Genomic DNA, 16,773 nt, shown 5'->3' on the forward strand with positions numbered 1-16,773 from the left:
GTATTCTGCGCTTTTAAGCCCCGCTAGCGACTGAGAAAGGGTTAAAACCACCGCAAAGCTTTGCCGGCGGTATAGCCGCGATGACCATTGATTTCAATGGGCAGGAGAGGTGGAGAAGCGGTATACACACCACTCCAAAGATGCTGCTAGCAGGACTTTTTTTACCATCCTGCCAGCACACCGCTCCAGTGTGAAAGCCCTCGGGGCTTTCACACTGGAAAGACAGTAGCGGATCTTTCAGGGCGCTTTGCAGGTGCTATTTTTAGCGTTATGGCGCCTGCAAAGCGCCCCAGTGTGAAAGGGGTGTAAAAATTGTAACCAAACAGCTCAATTTTCACCGAACCTCAGATACCGATTCCAAAAAGTCTCTAGTTTATCTAGGTATTGTGCTGCTTACTTTAGAGATGCATATATTAGCATATTGAAATCACAGTTAATTTCTTTACGCCAATTTGGCTTTTTAGTAATAAATGCATGTAACAATTAACAATTTCTTATCTGCACAAAACAAATGTGCATTTATTATGTTTTTTGAAAAAGGTGACTTATCCTTTAAAGGATAAGTTCACTTTTCATAACACGTTACAGCCATATTCAGGGTGTAACATGTTCTAAATGAACCGGTCCCCATGCCCCCCTCATGATCTCCGCTGTGACAAAAGACCGGGGATCTTCTCCTCTTGTCTGCGGCCAAAATTCAAAAAAGACATGGGCAGGTGGGCTGTAAATGGAAAAACTACAAGCATATGTCGGCTTGAAGTTTCCAATAAATTGCAACTGTGCTGTGAGCGCTGTAGAGGTTTATTGAGTCTTGAATGTATCGGCCTCCTCGTAGTACGAGGAAGCCAATAAACTGACAGATCTGCAAGAGACCTGCATGGCATCAGCGATCTGGTACAATGCTTTACAGGTTTCCAAAACAAAAAAGAATAAGTGCACTTTTTTATGCAAAAAGATGTGCATTTATAATTTATCTCTTTTTTAACTCTTTTCTGATACATATTAACATCATCACAAAATTACTTATCAATTGGAAGAGTGTCCAAATGTTTGTATATGCCACACTTTATGTTTAAATCTTTTTGCCAATCTGTAAATTCATTAAGCGGTAACTATACAATAAATTGCAGAAAAAGTCTGAGTTTACATTTTTGTTCTGGAAAATGAACATAGTATATAATTTAGCTAGTAGTATTTTAGCTTAGTCTGCACACCTGAAGGCTCCTACTGACCCAGAGAAGAGCTGTAGATATGGGACAAACAACTTTTTATTAAAGCTCCATTCCAGGGTGACTAGAACAACCACAATGACAACACAATGCAGAAAAAACAACACACAATGCAGAAGGAAAAAACAAATAGAGAAAGACTAAATAACATTTAATGCAAACTTTTACAATAACAAAAACTTTTGCAGTTTTTGTGCAATTTTCCACACAATTATACTACATAAGGCTACTTCCATTTCAATATACGCTACCAAATATGAAATACCTTTCACAGACCAAGCATATGGACTGTTGCCACAGGTTTGGACTATACACTGTATAAAACTTATGTAACCCCTTTAAAATCAATACTATTATAAAGCTGTGAGTGGTTACAAAACAGGTTCTATTTCACAAATTCACAAAAGCAGAGGTAAGGGAAGAAGGGTCACAAAACAGTGGTGTAAGTACCACCTCTTCTAACATAACCCTTGGCTTGGAAACGAAGAGCCAGGTCAGAAAAATCGATATTGGTGAAAGATGAGTCAACAAAGTAACCTAGAAACAGAACATGCAGAAATGAAGTAAAGAAGAAAAAAGGTAAAATAAAAGGTTTGTAGCTGAAGATGAGATGGAAAGAGCAATGAATTTACAGTACCAGCTAAGCACTTGTTGCAGTTCTCATAAGTTTACCATTCACATACTAACAATAGGAAATGTACACTAAAGGAACATGACAAATCAGATTTATGTAAAAACTGGTGCCAACTTAAAGGGGTTGTAAAGGTAAAAAAATGTTCCCTAAATAGCTTCCTTTACCTTTATGCAGTCCTCCTTCGCTTACCTCATCCTTCCATTTTGCTTTTAAAATGTCCTTATTTCTTCTGAGAAATCCTCACTTCCTGTTCTGTCTGTAACTACACACCGTAATGCAACACTTTCTCCCTGGTGTGGAGAAAGCCTTTTGAGGGGGGAGGGGGCGAGCAGGATGGTCAGGACACTCTCTACTTTGCATATAGAGAAAGGAGAGTTGTGTGGAGTTACAGACAGAAGAACAGGAAGTGAGGATTTCTCAGAAGAAATAAGGACATTTAAAAGCAAAATGGAAGGATGAGGTAAGTGAAGGAGGACTGCACTAAGGTAAAGGAAGCTATTTAGGGAAAACATTTTTTACCTTTACAACCCCTTTAAGCACTGTACAGGTAAAACACATTATACTTGCTCTATTGTGAAGTAGAACAGTACCTTGAATATTTTATCTGTATAGCACCAATACCACGGCATTACCCCCAATTATCACCATTTAATGTAAATGGCATCACAACAATTTAGCAATCTTATGGCATATGCACACTGAAGCTCAGAGGAGCTCAAAGAAGTGGCTCCTCCAGGCTTTTGAGGTTTTTTTTCTGCCTAGAAACTCCCCTCCATGTTAGCCAATGTGTCCATGCACACTTTGGCTTTTTCAGACATATGCTCTTACAGGCAGAAAAACCCCCCCACCAAATGCACGTTTTTGAGAGGAGCTAGTGCCTCAAAGAGTCCAAAAAAAGTATGTTCCAGCATTATGTTTTGTCTACACAGTGGTTAAGAAAATACTATCTAGGAGGGTTGTGAAAAAAAAAACACACTTATGCTCAAAAGGAGCGATTGAAGGAGCTCAATAAAAAATGTGCACAAGAAAACAAAAAAAGCACAAGCTGCAGTGTGCATGAGCCCGTAATTACAGGGCTGTACTATACTATATAGCAATGATGGCGAACCTCGGCACCCCAGATGTTTTGGAACTACATTTCCCATGATGCTCATGCACTCTGCAGTGTAGTAGAGCATTGTGGGAAATGTAGTTCCAAAACATCTGGGGTGCCAAGGTTCGCCATTACTGCTATATAGAGTACGAGGCAAAACGTATCCAACAGCGTGACAAAAAGGCTGATACAGTTCCCAGCTAATTTTACCAAGCTGAATAAAAAACACCCACAGTGACACTCTTAAATATCCAGAAAGAGTGCAAAGACCTGGAACGTGCAGCAACTAATCAGCAAACTTCTTTCATTTTTCCAACCGCCAAATCCAATAAAAAGCTGATCGATAGCAATGGACATGGTTCTGGCAGTCTGGCTTTATTCTGTTTTACCTGAGTTACTTATACTTGGGTTGCTTTGCAGAGAGCCTCCCCAAGACCATCTGTTGTTCTTCTGTCTTGGCTTCTGACTCCTTTGTATTGTACGCTTCACTACTGCTTCATGGCGTTCCTTCAAAAGAAAAACACAACAAAGCTAGCCGACAGCCTGAAGAAAAGTGATCAGCAGTAGAAATGTGAAGACATATGCTTACTACACACATTTGTACAAGTCTTTTTATTGGAAACACAGTAATGAGCACAAAAATATGTTCGAGATGTGTCCGAGATGTTACAAAACAATATGATTTTTGTACTCACCTTAATATCCTTTTCTTGCTGTCCACTGAGGGACACAGGACATCATATACTTTAGGGTTATACTGTCGCCTATGGGAGGACTGGGCACTGTCAAACTCAAAAATCTGTAGACCAGGATAACCCCTCTTACAACCAGCATGCCTCAGTTTGTAGCAAGCAGTACCAGGCGCATGACTGTAAACATAGAGGGGTGGGACCTGGAACCTTTAATGGACAAGAAAAGGATTTTACAGTGGGTACAAAAAAGGAATTTGGAATTTGCTGTGAATTCTATATATTAGGGAAGAGTACAGGACACAGGCATATTATTCCTACACTATGGGTTATAGGCTTGTACCTTTAGGTGATTAGACAACAGCAAGGTTTTGAATTGACCCCCATTAGAGAGTAAACAAGAACAGTTAGGGAAGGTGTCCTGTACTTCAAGATATGGAATTCAGATGCAAGTCTAAATTCCTATTATGCTAATCCCACAGTACAAGACACAGGACTCTTATTCATACATCACGGGACATACCCAAGCAATGAATACAAAGGATGGGCAACTACTAGGTAAACGGAACTATGCCAACAAGCCCGAAAACCAATTGGGGTCAAGGACCCAAGTTCAGAGTGCTGCTGAAAGAACCTTGCGGCCAAAAGCTGCATGCGCATAAGATTGGACACCACCACAACCTGGCAAAGCTTTGAGAAAGTATGAAGAGAAGACTAGGTGGAAGCCTTACAGTTGGGCAACAGAGGCTTATGCCACGTACACACGAAAAATTCAGTTTTTAAAATGGTCATTAAAAACGATCGTGTGTAGGCTTCCAGAGCATTTTACTCGACGTGAAAAATGGGCGTGTGTAGGCTTTAACGACGGAAAAAAAAGTGCATGCTCAGAAGCAAGTTATGAGACGGGAGCACTTGTTCTGGTAAAACTAGCGTTTGTAATGGAGATAGCACATTCGTCACGCTGTAACAGACTGAAAAGCACGAAGACTGAAAAGCGCGAAGACTGAAAAGCGCGAATGGTCTCTCACCAAACTTTTACCAACACAAAATCAGCAAAAGCACCCCAAAGGATGGCGCATCTGAATGGAACTTCCCCTTTATAGTGCCGTCGTACATGTTGTACGTCAACGCGCTTTGCTCGAGCATTTTTTTTTCACGATCGTGTGTATGCAAGGCAGGCTTGACAATAATCACGTCAAGAAAAACGTTGTTTTTTCTAAAACATTAAAAATGGTCCTGTGTACACGGGCTTTAGTGCCTAAAAGCCCAGGGTACTCCTATAGATCTGATGCAGTGGGCATGGAACCATGGAGGAGAAGGTTTTTGTTTAGAAACATAACATCTTGCAATTAGATTCCTGATCCACCATGCCATGGTGGATTTTGAAGTAGGGTGCCCTTTGCGAGGTCCCAAGGAAAGAACAAACAGGGAATCAAGTTGTCCAATGGAAGCTGTAGCTTTTAGGTACACTCTAACATCCAGGCAATGTAAAGAGAATTCTTTTGAATGCTTTGAAGCAGGGTACAAGGATAGCAGAACAATCTCCTCATTGTGATGGAATGCTAAAAACCACCTTTGGGAAGATAGGATGGTCTTGGGTGTAAGAAACTTGCCGTTGTAAAGTATGAGGAAAGGTCCTTTACAGGAAAGGGCTTCACAGTTCAGATACGCATGACAGAAATTCTTGCTAGCAAAGTAGGCTTTTTGGTGGCCATCATTTCTAAGGGAATATCTCTGATGGATTCAAAGGGTGGTTTCTGCAGGGCATACAGAAACAAATTAGGGTTGTAGGGAATTACAGGATGATAAATAATGGTTACAGAGGAACTGCAGTCTGCTTGCATAATTTGCCTCCAACCACTTTGCGTATTATTTTATATATACTGTGATTGGATACTTGCCAAATATGCTGCAGAAATCTCCCTCCACTATGTCTGGCTGCAGTCTTTTTAACTGTAGACAAACTGAAGCTTCTGCCTGTTCACTTCCAGGATTTACACAGACACACACCTCCAGCTCTGCAGCTTTCATTGGCCCTCTTATGACTCACCCCTTCTCCCTTCCTGGCAGGGAGATGTGCATGATGTCATAAGTCTAGGCTAATGTACGGACAAGAAATAGGAAGTGGGCTGTATAAGGTATTTACTGGCAGAAAAAAAAAAGTTTTACCATCCAAAGTTAAAACAACAAGGGCAGAAGATTTAATAGATGGAAAGTAGAAAAAAAATTACTGAAGGTCCGCTTTAATAAAGGCTAAAAGTGGTTGTAAAGGCAGAAATCTTTTTATATCTTAATGCATTCTAAGTACCGGTATGTTGTTTCTGAAGCTTGCTCAATAAGTCCCGAACCCCTTAAAAAAACAAGGGTTGAGCCCACACAGTCAGCATGAACAAGGTAAGGTACATGGGTGTTTCCCATGTAAGAATTAGGCAGAGGATAGCAGGTAGATTTTCTCCACAAAGAAGAACACAGATTTGATAGAGCCAAGTATCAAGTTCAACTCCATTGTAACCGTAACAAGACACACCTGGGGCAAGCTCTAAGGAAGATGTTGCCTGAAAAAAAAAGAAGAATAAGCCAATCCTGGATCCTAGCAGAGTCAAAAGACTAGAGATACTCATGACTCCCCACAGTCAACAATGCATCCATGGAGCAACAATCAGGAATCTTATCAGGGCAGCAAAAAACATTTTCCTGGGTAAGCCAACAGCAAGGACGACCTCCAGGAATGCTTTCTTTTTGGAGTCTGCAAAACCACATAGGAGGGAAGGCCAGGTGAATGGATCCCAGAGAGTCAGTAAAGCATTCAATACATTAATGTCAAAGATTTCCTCTATCAGTAAACTTTGTTTGGCATGCAGATGACCAAGGTACCATGGGACCCACCTCCGATACTCTCCATTTGCAGCACTGCATCTGGAAAGCAACTTGGTGCATGGCTCACTCTGCGGTGTCGAAAAACAAAATGTAAAAAAAGAAAATAAACAATAGCCAAAAAAATTGCACTTAAAGGGAGCAAAATGGAAAGGACTGAAAAGCAAGGTTTGTTTCAAATCAGTATCCAAACTACCACCATTGTCAAAACGAGAACTGTTCCTCCTTGATGGTGTAACGGAACTATGTATTTGGCCTGGACATCTATAATCATCATACAGTGGGACATACCACATTATATTCTGAGCTCAAAGAGTTAATTGTAGAGTGACTCTTTCACTGCTAAATTCTAATGTCCCCCTTCTTTAGCTAATTGACTCTCTTTTGTGTATTGTACTACAAGTTAGCAGTCTCCTGTCAGGTGTATGCTGATGGGATGATCTGTGAGTGTGTATTGTTCTAAAGGTTAATTGAATTCTATTGATAAAGGAATGTGTCTGGTCAGGTCATGTTAAATGTATCTCGGGGCCGAAATGTCTAGATACTGATTAAGTGATTAGCTCAAGGAGATGTCATTATTTTAAAGTATCTGTATTGAAGCCCCCCCCCTGTGTGAGGAGGGGGGTGGAGAGTTTCATTGTTCCTGTAACAGCTTGTAACTAGATATAAACTAGGAGAATGTACCATTAAATCAGTCTACTTAACCCTTCAAAACGTAGCCCCATCTCGTTCTTGAAAGGGCATTCGATGGGACTATTATTCTGCTCATTTTACAACTGAACCTGACTCTCTCTCTCTCTGGATCTCGTGGATGGGGTTATACCAGCTGTACTTGCATATCGCAACTTGCCAGGGAAAAAAACGCCTCCAACGGCTGATACCCTCTCACTACTTGGGTAGCCGTTACAGATGGTAATAGCACGCCAGTGCCCTGACAACGTTCAACATTTTAACATGTCCATATCGGGGACCTGACCAGGGAATAACCCTGCAATGTGGGAGGAAACACTCATTCTGGAACTTTAGGATGTAGCCCAGGAGAGAATGTTCCTCAATGGTAGGATATTCCCTAAGTTGGGGAGAAGTCCCCATAAGCACCAAGCCTGGGAGTTGGATTCATCAGGACATGAACTACCTGAAAGTGGATGTAAACCCGATTCATGACATTTGAGCTGGGCACATATCTGCAGTGTTTTTTTTATCTCTCGTCAACCTTCAAAGCCCTGTGTCCCATAGCTTTGTCCTGCTCTGTTAGACTGTTATCAGTCTGAAAACTTTTGACAAGTTTTCTGAGACAGGAGCCTGAAGTGCGTGTTGGGGGAGGTTGCTATAAATAGATTAGCACAGCCCTCCAAATTCCCACTCGCATTTGGCGAGTGGAAAAACGTTGAGGGCGAATGGATTAGCATGGCAGGTCACTTGGCTCGGGCAGAAGGCAGGACCGTTTGCTTGGCTCGGGCAGGGGAGGCGGGCTGGCTTAGCTGGGGCGGGTACAGACATGGAGGCTTGGCTTGAGCCAATTGGCTTGGGCGAGGGGCGTGTTCCCTCGGCTCAGGCATGGAGGCGGGTTGGATCAGCTTGGCTTGACTCGAGAAGGGGGCGTGTCTGCTCAGGCGGGGAGGAGGGCTGGCTCGGCTTGACTCGGGCGGGTCCGCTCGGCTCGGGCAGGGAGGCGGGGATGTGAATGCACCGCAACTTAGATTGACCTCCGCTCTACGGTGCCTCCAGAGCTACCATTCATTCATTGAAACTTCATCAGTGACACGACAGGAAAAGTTAGCGGCTTCCTGTGCGAGTGGTGGAGTCCTTAGGAGGTCAGTTATGTGGCATGTCCTCATTCAGAGCTGTGTTTGCAGGCTTGTTCCAGGTCAGGGATTTCTTCCTCTGCACTCCAACCTCTCTTGTCAATGGCAAACTTTACATCCAGTCTGATGATAGCTGGAGCAGAAAGTGTATTTTTGTCAGTGAACTCCCCCTCTATTTCTATTTGTGACACTGTGCAGGTTGCTAAATTGTGTTGGGCCACTAGAATGTGTTGCAGCAAAATCACATTTCATGCTGGTTTCCTGTACCACAAGTTAATGCACTGCCCTTGAGAGATGCGCGCAGAACCATATGTAATGGCACCCAAAATGCATCAGTTGCAGGCCGTATGGTAACCGCAGTAGCATGCGATTTGGTGCAACACAATTTGAGAAAGTTGTGCTTGCGCTACTTTTTGCATATTCCCATGCGCTCTGTCAAAATGGGAACCAGTGCATTTTTGTAGTGCGACATTGTGCATTTGTTATTCATTTTTTTTTTTTTTTTTTTTTTTTAGGAGGAGGCAGCTTGATGTAAGTCCTCAATTAAACCACAAATGTGACCTCCAAAGCCATTCAAATGCATTTCTGCATGCTCATTTTTTATGCGTTTCCGGATGCATTCCAGGTGCTTTTTTTTTGCTTTTTCTTTTTTTTCACTGTACTGGGGTACAGAACCTTTAGTAGCCAATCATATTTTGTCCTCATTTTATTTATCACAGTCAGCTCAATTAAATATGCTTTATGTTAATATTGTTAAAGTTGTTGTTGTTAATATTTGTTTTTGTACCCCAATTCTGCATAAAACATTTAACAGTGTAATTTCATGAGATAATTTCCGAGGGCGTGTTTAGGGGCGGACTTATCAGCAAGGCAGGGGAGGGGTTTGGTGGGGAAAATAGTGGCGAATAACTTTAAGCCCTGGCTAGTAGCTCATGACTTGAAATTTTGAGCCCTGGATTAGCAGACAGCCAAACTATACACAGACAACTTCTGCATGTGTGGGGAGGGGGTGTGTGCCTTTTCTCCAATCAGCTGTCTCACAGTGTCCAACAATCCTACAGGGGAACCAGGAAGAGAAAATGCTAACTGGACGTACACTTTCTAAACAGTATATCAAGGTGAAGACAGCCGATATACTTGTAAAACTTATGTAGGAAGATTTGTTTCATCCCTGTGTATCATGAGGCCATTTACTTCACTGGGTATATGGAGGGTTTACATCCACTTTAATAGTAGACAATTAAGTCTGCTTAAAAAAAATCATCCCCAACAGCAGAGAGAAGGACTGAGAAGAGACATGAGAAAAGGGTGTGGAGCGGCAAGAGTGATCCACTTGACACGATTCTCCTTCAACAAAAGAGAGGCAGGTAACTTCATGACCAAAGGAAGGGACATAAATGCAAACATGCTGTAGATCTTTCTACTGAAAAAACATACTGGTTTAGACTGTGTGCAGGTAATGAAAAGTTTCCAGTGCCAAATCCTGAGGAAGCATGATCCAGTCAAATTTACATCAGGAAGACACTGTTCATTATGGCTTACAGCAACCGTTTTCTCCACATGAGGTCCTCTGAGTGTCCCACATTGGGGAGTTCATGAGAAAGCACTAGAGCAAATGCTGGAGCCAGCACTGATAGGAATGATTGGGGTGAAGGGGGCAAGACTGAAAAGTCAGAGCCTGGAGGACAGTGATCAGCAAGTATTTGTCCTAGCTGACTGCACAGGTAAGAGGGTTCCTCTAGGGAGGGACAGGGATGGTGGATTTGATAGGCACAAAGCATAACTGATGGTCTTACATATTCCATATGAGAAAAAGGATTGCTCTGAGGAAAGAGCAATGACCAGGAGGAGACACAGCTCCTGAAATCAAAGTGGGCCAGAACTAGAACAAGAATCTTTAGGCCCATAAGACCCCAACGAAACAGAGGTAGGTCTGCCAATCTGTGTGGTGACAGGCAGGTAGAGGAGCTGAAGAGAGCGCTGGTGGCAAGGGATCAGTCTGTAAATGTGAAATGACACTCTCTACACCTGAATATCTGAAGAGCAAACAACTTCAGAGCCTGCAAGAATTAACAAACTTCTCCCCACTTGGAAAAGTAGAGGTCCACCTTCATGCTGAAGGCTTCCCTGAGGGTTTAGCATTTTTTTTTACTCCCAACCATGCAGGTGGGCAGAGAACCTGGCTTTCTTTGGACTTCTTATGCAGAGTTTTGTGGGCTCTCTCTCTTATATTGATATTCTTGACGATAATGTCAAGGGTAGGTCTGAAAAGATGTCATGCCTCAAGGACAAAGTGGGTCAGGTGCTCCTTGGATGCATTCTAGCACTGAGCATTTGCATACACAACAGGCCTATATGGGAGACCAATGTAGATGCTTCCAGCAGGCCATCACAGCTGAAGCGCAGGAATCCAGACATCTGTTTCACACATTATCAGGAAAGGAATAAGTGCCACAGTGTAGAGACCATTCCATTAGACTATTCCATCAGTTTGGCAAAATTAAGGATACAGACAGAATAGGGAAAAGGACAGAGAGCATACCAACAAGAACAGTGTTTTAAAGAGAGATTCTAGTTGTTGGGCAGTAGCATGCTTTGAATGCCCTTTACCTCTAGAAGATTCCCCATTAAGGTGAGTCACTGGCAGATCCACAGTGCGTCTAGACCAGTATTTAACCAAATCTTTCCAAAACAAAAACAAATCCAGCAAGCACTTAGGGGGTATCCAGGATCCATCTGGGTTTTTCCAATCCCGATAGAGGACAACTAAGCTCAGGGTACAAGGCGAGGCCTCAGGTACTCACAAAAAACCCAGACGGTTGTTAAACACCGAGGGTCAGATAGACGGAGGTGACCAAAGTCATTGCAGACAGGCAGTGGCAATAGACCTGCATTTTATATGGCTCTTTGCAAAGCAGGAGCAGCACCAGGGAGATGCTTTCTTTATGCTGAATAGATGGAAAGAGAGCATAGAGCGCAAACAACACTCTATGGAGTGGATACAATCAGTGTTTATTCCTTCAACATTAACCCCTATTGCTGTAAAATTATGGAACAGTGGGAAAATTAAAAGGTGTTTAGCAAGCGAGTCAAACACAGGGCAAGCACTAAGGTAATGCCAATGGCTCTAGACCAGGACAGCACTCCGCAGCCAAGCCGTTATGAAAACAGGGTCTGGAAAGCATCTAACAAAGAACTTGGTGTCCAAAGGTCACTTCCAAGCCTGCAACATCCAGTCTGGATATGGCACTTCAAAAGGTAGCCTAAGGAAAGGCCGCTTTTGATACCTTCAGAGACTAGATCAAACAATGCAGCAAATAAATGTGACTAATAGGAAAGAAGAAACATTTTTAAATAATAATAGCAAAAGAAATAGCATTTTTGTCTTATTAATAAAATCCATTTTTTGGAGAGCAAAAGCTTTAGTATTTATCATGGGTTTTATGCAGCTAAATCAGCTGAAATCTGCTGGGGCATCCCCTATGTAACCCCCGTGTCTTGTGAACCTTTGTCCTGTAATGTACAACTAAGCAAATGAGTTCGACTTTTCCCAGCAAAGCGGAGAAGAATACCCTCCATCATCCAAGAATATTCGCCGATGTCCAATCTTCCTGTAGGCAGCACTATAACTCAAAATTAATGCAACTTCTGGTGCCCCTCAATGGATGAGAAAAATAGAAGGAACTACTTGAAACCTATGAAAACTAGAGATTTTTAGGCTTATTTAATAACAAAGATGTAAAAATTGTTTGGACTCAAACAGCCAAATCTTTTCTTAGTGTGACACCTGAGCATTGATAAGGCCATTTCCGGCTATCCGTGGGAGTGATCAATTCACAAAGCTTTTTTATGTTGTTAGCAAAACTCTGGTGACCCGACTGGTCCTTTTATCATGGAGAAATAGGAAATAGTGTATTAATTGTGCATAGACCATTTCACGGTTTAAGGCAAGTCACAGGACAACTAATTAACTCTATTGGTGGCCTATCCATGCCTACAGTTTGAATTCAATAGGGGTAGGCTGGATCGGGCTATCAAATACTGTATTGTTATAAGATTAATCTTACGAACCAAGGTAACCAAGTTGGTTACAAATGACTAACGTGACAATGTTAATCTGTATTGTTAAGTAAATACTTTCAATAAAAATATATTGTTCAAAAAAATAAACTTTATTAGATCCTAGCTTCATATTTGATGGGCCCAACATTCTGAAAGACATCATTTTTCTCATGCCTTTAGCAATTTGATTATGTTATTCTCTAAATAAGTTCCTCTTAGACAGACTGCAGGTTGAGAGAAACATTGATAGGATTTGAGCAAGATATTTTCTGTCATTTTTCTCTAACTGCGTCAGTGATAAAGTGTCAGACTTCATAATGTTGCTGGACTCTAGTGAATGAATAGCCAGAATTTTCAATCACATTGCCAGTATCTGTGCGATCTGGGAGTTGTGGAGCAACCGTGGAGGACAAATATAACATTTTGGAGGGCACACATAAAAGCCCCTGGGGCGGGGCGCAACAAGACAGCTGTCCTTCAGGACCAATTAATTTAAATTTGGTCCTTAAACATGCACATTTTAAAAAGAAAATAAAACATGGTCTGTTAAGCACAATTGTAAAATACAGAAACAATTCAAAATCAGTTTCATCTCAGACTTTTTATCATATCCTCAATTGCACCAATATTTATCGTTGACCCACTGTCAATACTTTCATTGATTAGAACAGGATTATACATTACGTTACCAAACCACCTTAAAGGGGTTGTAAAGGTAAAAAAAAAAATCCCCTAAATAGCTTTGTTTACCTTAGTGCAGTCCTCCTTCACTTACCTCATTCTTCGATTTTGCTTTTAAAATGTCCTTATTTCTTCTGAGAAATCCTCACTTCCTGTTCTTCTGTCTGTAACTACACACAGTAATGCAAGGCTTTCTCCCTGGTGTGGAGAAAGCCTCTTGAGGGGGCGAGCAGGAGTGTCAGGACACTCTCTACTTTGCAGATAGAGAAAGGAGCTGTGTGTTAGTGGGCATCCTGACACTCCTGCTCGCCCCCTCTCCCACCAGGGAGAAAGCCTTGCATTACGGTGTGTAGTTACAGACAGAAGAACAGGAAGTGAGGATTTCTCAGAAGAAATCAGGACATTTAAAAGCAAAATGGAAGGATGAGGTAAGTGAAGGAGGTAAAGGAAGCTATTTAGGGTTTTTTTTTTTTTTTACCTTTACAATCCCTTTAAAGTAGAACTATAGGCAAAAAATAAATAAAAAATTATATATATATATAATCATTTTGGATAGAGCAAGGGTGAGTTATAACCTCTGTCATATCCCCCCCCCCCCCAATCTGTGTCCCATTGGGGAGATTTAACTTCACTTCCTGCCCCATAGCCAAACAGGAAGTAAGGGGAAAAAAATGCAAATTAAGGAAATTCCTTGGGGACACCCAGGTCACCAGAACTAGTGTCCCCATTGGAAGATTTTCCTTTTATTACTTTTCTGGGGGCAACCCAAAATCTGGGATTTTCTTTTACGAAAAACTAGAGAGGGTGAATTTCCTTAACAGGGGCACAGACTGCAATAAAAACGAACGAGCATTCTAATCACACTGCACTCTATCGAAAACAAAAAAGTTTTGCCTTTAGTTATACTTTAATAAAACTATGCATAGCCCACATAGATTTGCAAATGTAGGCATATCTATTTTGAACATTTTACAATTTTCATTTGTTGGGTGTGTGGTGAGAATTATTTATTTGATTGTTTTTCGGTCTGTCATATTTATAGCATTCAACACAAAAGAAAAAAAAAAGGGCAAATTTGAGAAAAGTTTCATGGCAAGCCAAGTGACCTACTTTTTCTTCTTCCAGTTTCTGTCTGCGTTTCTCATCCACAGCGGCGCGCCTTCTTTCTTCTTTGACCCTCTGTTCCTCTAGCTTTTTCCTGCGTTCCTCCATATGCTTCTCATAGTGCTGCCGTGCTCTAATTTCTTTCTCTAACCATAGATTCTCCCGTGCAGCTAATAATGAAAAGGTATATAATAAGATATGAGAAATGTGCCTAGGTAATACACATTTTTCTGTAACTGCAGACATTTTCCCACTAATTGATATGATTCACACAGCCGGGTCATTTAGCTGACATTAGTTTCCTGTAGTTATCGTATATAAAACCTTTGCCAAGCACTGCCTCTGCAAAAATAGAAATGCTTTTTTGACTTGAACTGAAATATCTATTTTTGTTCAGCATTTGCTTCTGAATGATGGTTGCCTATAAGCCAGAATGCCTTTTTATTTTGCAGGAACTTGCTTCGGAAACCTAAGGCCCCTTTCACACTGAGGAGTTTTTCAATCGGTTTAGCTCTAAAAATAGCGCCTAAATACTGCCTGAAAAACTCCTGCACTGCATTCTCAATGTGAATGCCCGAGGGCTTTCACACTGAGGCGGTACGCTAGCAGGACCACTCCAAAAGTCCTGCCAGCAGCATCTTTGGAGCAGTGAGAGGAGTGGTGTGTTAACCGCTCCTTCCCATTGAAAGTATCGGGAAACGGCGGTAATACCGCCAGCAATGCGCCTCTGCAGAGGCACATTGCCGGCGGTATTAACCCTTTTCCGGCCTTTAGCCGGGGGTTAATACCGCACCGCTACCGAATACCGCGGCAATTCAGATGTATAGCGCCGCTAAAAATAGCAGCGCTATACCGCCACCGCACATCTCGCCCCAGTGTGAAAGGGGCCTAACTTAATAAAGTGTTTTTCATATACAGGGCAAAAATATTAAAACAAGTCATGTCTGTGTTTACAAGACATTAGTACTACAACGTATTATATACTTTGTTCATAAAACACAAAAACATTATGCAGCACTGGAAAGCAAATAATAAAGAGGAGAAAACGACAAACTCTTAGGCCTCATGCACACTGGACGTTAAAATAACTTTAAAAAAAAAAAACGCCAGTAGCTTTGCAGTGAGTTTTTCAACCTTTTTTTTCCAATCGTTTTTTTGTGTTTTTCCGCATTGGCGTTTTCTGGCGTTTTTTTTTTTTTTTTAAGAAAAAAAAAATCTTTTTTTTCAATGGATTAAAAACGTTAAAAAACAGTGGTGAGTGAAGTTTTTGAGTGTTTATTAGCGTTAGAGCATTTTTACAGCTGAAAAACGTCTCTCAGAACCCACTAGGTTTTTTTTTTTTTTTTCGTGCTCAAAAACACTACTGCCCAAAATTACTGATAACAGCCTATGGCCCGGATTCACATACATCGGCGTATATTTATGTCGCCGGAGCGTATCTCCTTTACGCTACGCCGACGTAGCGCAGAGAGGCAAGCACTGGATTCACAAAGCCAGTGCTGCCAAATCTGCGCTGGGTTTCCTAGGCGTAAGCCGGCGTATGTGGAAGTGGGCGTGAGTCATGCAAATGAGGCGTGACCCCATGCAAATGATAGGCTGAGTCTCAGACAGATACGTAGAATGAAAGGCGCATGCACCGTCCCGTGGATGCTTCCCAGTGCGCATGCTCAGAATCACGTCAGAACTACTCCTTAAGATACGCCGGATCACTGCCTACAGCGTGAACGTAACCTACACCTAGTCATATTCACGTCCTACGTAAACTACGTAAAATACGTCGGCTTGTGTTCCCTGGTGCAGCCATTTGCATGGATGCTGCTGACTTACATCTGCTTAATGGGGCATAACTTTACGCCGGACATATGACTTTACGCGCACTGCGTCGGACGGACATACGTTCGTGAATCGGCGTATCTCCCTCATTTGCATATGTGAATAGAAAATCAATGGGAGCGCCAAATACGTCCAGCTTAAATATGCGCCCACTCTACGCCAGCGTAGGAAAGGTACGTCGGTCGGATGAAGCCCATTTTCAGGCTCATCTCAGTTTGTGGGCACGGCGCATAGATACGACGGCGCATATTTGCACTTACGCAGCGTATCTCGAGATATGTCGGCGTAAGTGCTTTGTGAATCCGGGCCTATGTGTGCATGGACACATAGGATAACATGATGGAGAGTTTTATTGACTGTAGAAAAACATCTACTGCCAAAAACAGCCAAAAAACGTCCAGTGTGCATGAGGCCTAAAAATTACATGTACAGACACAACAGAAGTGAGCCCTTCCTAATGAAGCTTAAAATACATTGTATGAGAAAATGAAGATACAACAGCTGATGAAAAAAAAAACTAAAACATTTTTAGCACAACGAATGAATGCAGACAACACGTCTATAAATATGTTCCAGTAACATGGACTATGGAAGAACCAATGTAGAAAAGTTTCTGGCTAACCTGGCTAATTTATGCATTTTTTTCGCCCTACAAATTGTATGTGGGAGTTGAAATTACACTCTGCAGAGCTCAGTGAGGAGAGTTGATTGGAGGCTTGGATTGGAGTGCTGAGGCTGTCAGAGGCTCTGTGCAGGGACTGATGTAAAT

The 16,773-nt window shown here is 41.9% G+C and overlaps 1 protein-coding gene across 8 annotated transcripts in view; it reads right to left on the bottom strand.

The window, feature by feature from the left end:
* MAP7 (microtubule associated protein 7) overlaps window positions 1-16,773 on the bottom strand; it is a 244,015-nt gene that overhangs the window by 61,631 nt on the left and 165,611 nt on the right. For 4 of the 8 annotated variants that reach the window (XM_040350497.1, XM_040350494.1, XM_040350495.1 and 1 more), the window contains exons 4-6: window positions 14,178-14,341; window positions 3,346-3,463; window positions 1,683-1,766 (exon numbers count right to left, since the gene is read on the bottom strand). In XM_040350497.1, the coding sequence (XP_040206431.1) occupies window positions 1,683-1,766; window positions 3,346-3,463; window positions 14,178-14,341 (366 nt within the window). The remainder of the gene's footprint in view (window positions 1-1,682; window positions 1,767-3,345; window positions 3,464-14,177; window positions 14,342-16,773) is intronic. The other 4 variants (XM_040350501.1, XM_040350496.1, XM_040350502.1 and 1 more) reach the window with 1 other exon arrangement.

This window comes from Rana temporaria, chromosome 4 (assembly GCF_905171775.1).
Source record: "Rana temporaria chromosome 4, aRanTem1.1, whole genome shotgun sequence".
NCBI lineage: Eukaryota > Metazoa > Chordata > Amphibia > Anura > Ranidae > Rana > Rana temporaria.